The 3,529-nt window shown below is 43.4% G+C and overlaps 2 protein-coding genes across 2 annotated transcripts; one reads left to right on the top strand and one right to left on the bottom strand.

Moving 5' to 3' along the window:
* Positions 1–535: 535 nt before the first annotated feature.
* Positions 536–970, top strand: LOC122645048 (egg cell-secreted protein 1.2-like). Its single transcript, XM_043838399.1, has one exon. It carries the CDS (start codon positions 536–538, stop codon positions 968–970), a length of 435 nt encoding a protein of 144 aa, XP_043694334.1.
* A 459-nt stretch (positions 971–1,429) lies between these two features.
* On the bottom strand, positions 1,430–2,287 carry LOC122645046 (fasciclin-like arabinogalactan protein 19). The gene has a single exon (XM_043838398.1). The coding sequence runs from the start codon at positions 2,285–2,287 to the stop codon at positions 1,430–1,432; it is 858 nt and encodes a 285-aa protein (XP_043694333.1).
* Between the last annotated feature and the right edge of the window lie 1,242 nt (positions 2,288–3,529).

Genomic DNA, 3,529 nt, shown 5'->3' with positions numbered 1-3,529 from the left:
GGTGTAGGAAACACAAGCAAGTAGAGATCTTTTTCCCTATGATGAATAAAAGGGGGGGGGGGGCAGAGGGGGAGGGGAAGAATGTTCTTGCCTGGGATGGGCAAGAGAATGCTAACCGGTCATGTAGGCCCAGCACTAGTAGGGGGCCAATGAGAATGTGCACAGAGGAATTAATTGGTTTGGATGAAATTTTTTATTTCACTAGGGGTTGAGTAGTCGTTCCGTGTGCTCCAGTGTCTGTCTTTTTCCCTTTAAAGGATGGTGCATATTCGGAAGTTGAAGCCTTGAAGCTCGATATAAATGGGTGGGAGACCAAGTGGAGACAACTCTCATTTGTTCAGTTACGACCGTCTGTGATTCAATCATGGCAGTTTTGGAGTCGTATGGTCTCCTCCATTATTAACCCAAATCAATACTCAGTGAGGTTATGTCCTATAAATAGGCGGAACACATCGAATTGTTCAAGCACAAATCTCACCAATTTCAGAAATCCCTTTCTCTTGATCATCACTGAGAATAAAGAAAGAAGCTAGCCATGGCTCTCAACAATTTGGTTTCCTTGTTACTAGTCATGTCATGCTTAATTGGTCCTGTTGCTATGGTTGTGGCACGAGAGTTGCCACCACTTAAGCCCGGACAAGACCTCGCAGCTCATCTAGAGAGCGGAGGAGGAGGGGGTGGCATGGTAGAATGCTGGAATGCGCTGCTAGAATTGCGGTCGTGCACCAACGAGATCATCCTCTTCTTCATGGACGGTGAGGCTTATCTTGGCCTCGAATGCTGCCGAGCCATCCGTTTCATTACTCGTCAGTGCTGGCCCTCGATGCTTACCAATCTGGGTTTCACCGCCGAGGAGGGCGACATTCTCCAAGGCTACTGTGCGTCATCTCCCTCGCCGTCCCAATCCCCAGCTCCATCTCCCTTGTTTTCTGTCCCACCCCCTACTGGTCTTATTGCTGTCGTTGGTTAATTTAAGAAAGGTTTGTAGTGGTTGTTTGAATTGCAGGAATTAATAAAATTGTTTGGGGTTGGTTATCATCATCAAGTCTCATACTTTCTCTGTGTCAGTGAATTTAATTAGCTAGTTTTGTGGTAAGGTTAAAGGGTCCTTCCAGATTCCAAATTTCTGAGCAATACTCTCTGAAAATTAAAAAGGAAATATCAAAATTAGTTCAAGAAGTTGCAGAGAAACAGAATTCTACTACTGTGTTCTATTGTATAGAACAATTTGAATTTGAAAAGCCACCATTTTCTTACACGATTTCAAAAAGAAATCATATGGCAATACTGAGAATCGGACTAAACAATTGAACCAGAAGAAAAAGAAAATGGATCTTTAACCGGAAAAAGAATCGGATGGTTTCGAAACGAAACTGAAAATCACCAGAGTAGGATCAAACATCAAACACGAGCGTATAATGGGGAAGAATTACTGACGCCCGCCCCCGTCGTTCCTAACTTTCTTCCCGTGCCGTTTCTTGCCCCTCCGATGCTCATGGTGTTGCCCGCGCTTTCTGAATCCTGAACTCACGTTCACTGGCGCTGGAGAACTTGCCGGTGTTGTTAAATCCTGCATTGTCGGCACTGGTGATATTAAAGGTGTTATGAAATCTTGCATCGTCGGAGACAGAAGTGGCCACAAATAGTCGATGGAAGTGGGAGCGGGAGACATTGCAGGAGGAAGAATAATCGGATCGCCAGAAACGATCTTCCCTTCCGGAAATCTGACAGCAAGAATTCCATCGAGTCCATGTACGACAATGCTGGGACCCACGTATAGGTTGGGAATAGAGATCGGAACGTCGTCGACGATCAGGGCGGCGGAGAAGTTTATCTCCATGGTATGATTAATGGAGATAAAGATAATATGATTAGGGACCAGACTGTCCAGGTAAGGCACCTGAGACATAGAGGCGATTTGAAGATCGGAGATGGTGAGACGATGAGGGGATACATGGAATCGTAAGGTCTGAATGTAATCTGAAGCCTGTGACACCAGATCGAGATGGTAGAGGGTAGAGTTGGTGGGAGCGAAGAAGGTGAAAGAGTCGCCGCCGTCGAGGAGCTCGTACTTAAGATCGGAGGATTCGATGGCATTGCCGAAGAGTTCATAGCCCTTCGATCGAAGGGCGTCAATGGCGGTCTCGAGCTCTGTTTCTGCGATTCCGGCGACTGGGAACACTGGTACTGAGAGGATGACGAAGAACAAAATGGTCAACAGAACGGTTGTCGCCGTCGATCTTCCGGCGAGGATCCATAAAATCGATCGAAGACGACGTTCCTCCATGGCCAGAGAGTGACCGAGAAAAAGAGAGAGTTTTGGCGGGACTTTCTTGAATCTTGAAACGTAGAAGTTTTTACTGCGCAGATGACAGTTGGATTGCTTTCTCTATTTGTTTATATGAATTAATTCTGTTGTTGTGTTCAGTTATCAGTTAAAGAGGAAGCCTCATCAACCGTTGGATCCGTAATTTCCAATTTGATCTAACGGCATAGAATACTATTGAGATTAAAGCTCTCTGGAGCGGGTGCTTTCAAGCACTGAAGATGGAAAGACTCGCCAATAAAGAGGAAGGTATGAGAATCTCTAGGGTAAGGGTAGACTACTCTATTGAATTCAAGTTACCCCTGAATCTGACCTTATTTACAACTCTACCCTATGAATAGTTTCTCTTGAGCATACTATTAAAAAAACAGAAAAACGCACCCTAGTTGCATGCCCTATGTGCCTAGAGCCCTAGACACAGGGGCGTGAAATGACCACCGTGCCTCTATAGAAAGACAAAAATCTCACCCCATTTGATGCTTCCATTGGCCCATACGTTGGTATAAGGATCATGCGACCGGGTAACATTTTCTTGTCCTAAAAAAAGATTCTCTTGAGCAATTGGGGGAGAGGAAAGTTTTTTTTAACAGTAGAGATTAGAATCAGGCCGATTCTGATCTCGATGCTTTACAAATGAAAATACCGACGGCTTTGTGTAGAGGTTGTTTCCCAAGTACCGGACCCATAACCAGTTACCGTTGACCAAGGTCCAATTATGATTCATACCATGGTTCTAAAAAATTGTATCTAGATCAGTATCGATTTTATCGATATTGATACAGATTGATTGTATCAGATTGAATCAGACGATTTTCTTTTAATTTTACTCAACCTTTTTTAGATATATTTATATTTATCCCCCAGTTAAAACCATTCCACCGATACAGGATCGGATAGATAGACGATACCGATACGGATCGATCAATATACCAGACCTGATTTTGTTTGTTAAAAACGATTCTTACTGGATTTCTAGGGTTAGGGTATATCATGGATGGACAGGTGATCGATGTATATTGTTAAGCAATTTCATAAATATGTATTGGGCAAATTTCACGAACACCCCCTATAACTATTCGAAAAGGTAAGTACAACCTAAATTTTGTCAAAATGTCAACCTTCCCCTTGACGTTAAGCAAGGTTACCCCCAAAAATTAAAATGTTGATTTTACCCTCTTAGTAATTTTTATTTAAATTACTAAG

The sequence above is a fragment of the Telopea speciosissima genome, chromosome 11 (genome assembly GCF_018873765.1).
Source record: "Telopea speciosissima isolate NSW1024214 ecotype Mountain lineage chromosome 11, Tspe_v1, whole genome shotgun sequence".
Classification (NCBI taxonomy): Eukaryota; Viridiplantae; Streptophyta; class Magnoliopsida; order Proteales; family Proteaceae; genus Telopea; species Telopea speciosissima.
This window is presented reverse-complemented; position numbering and strand designations above follow the sequence as displayed.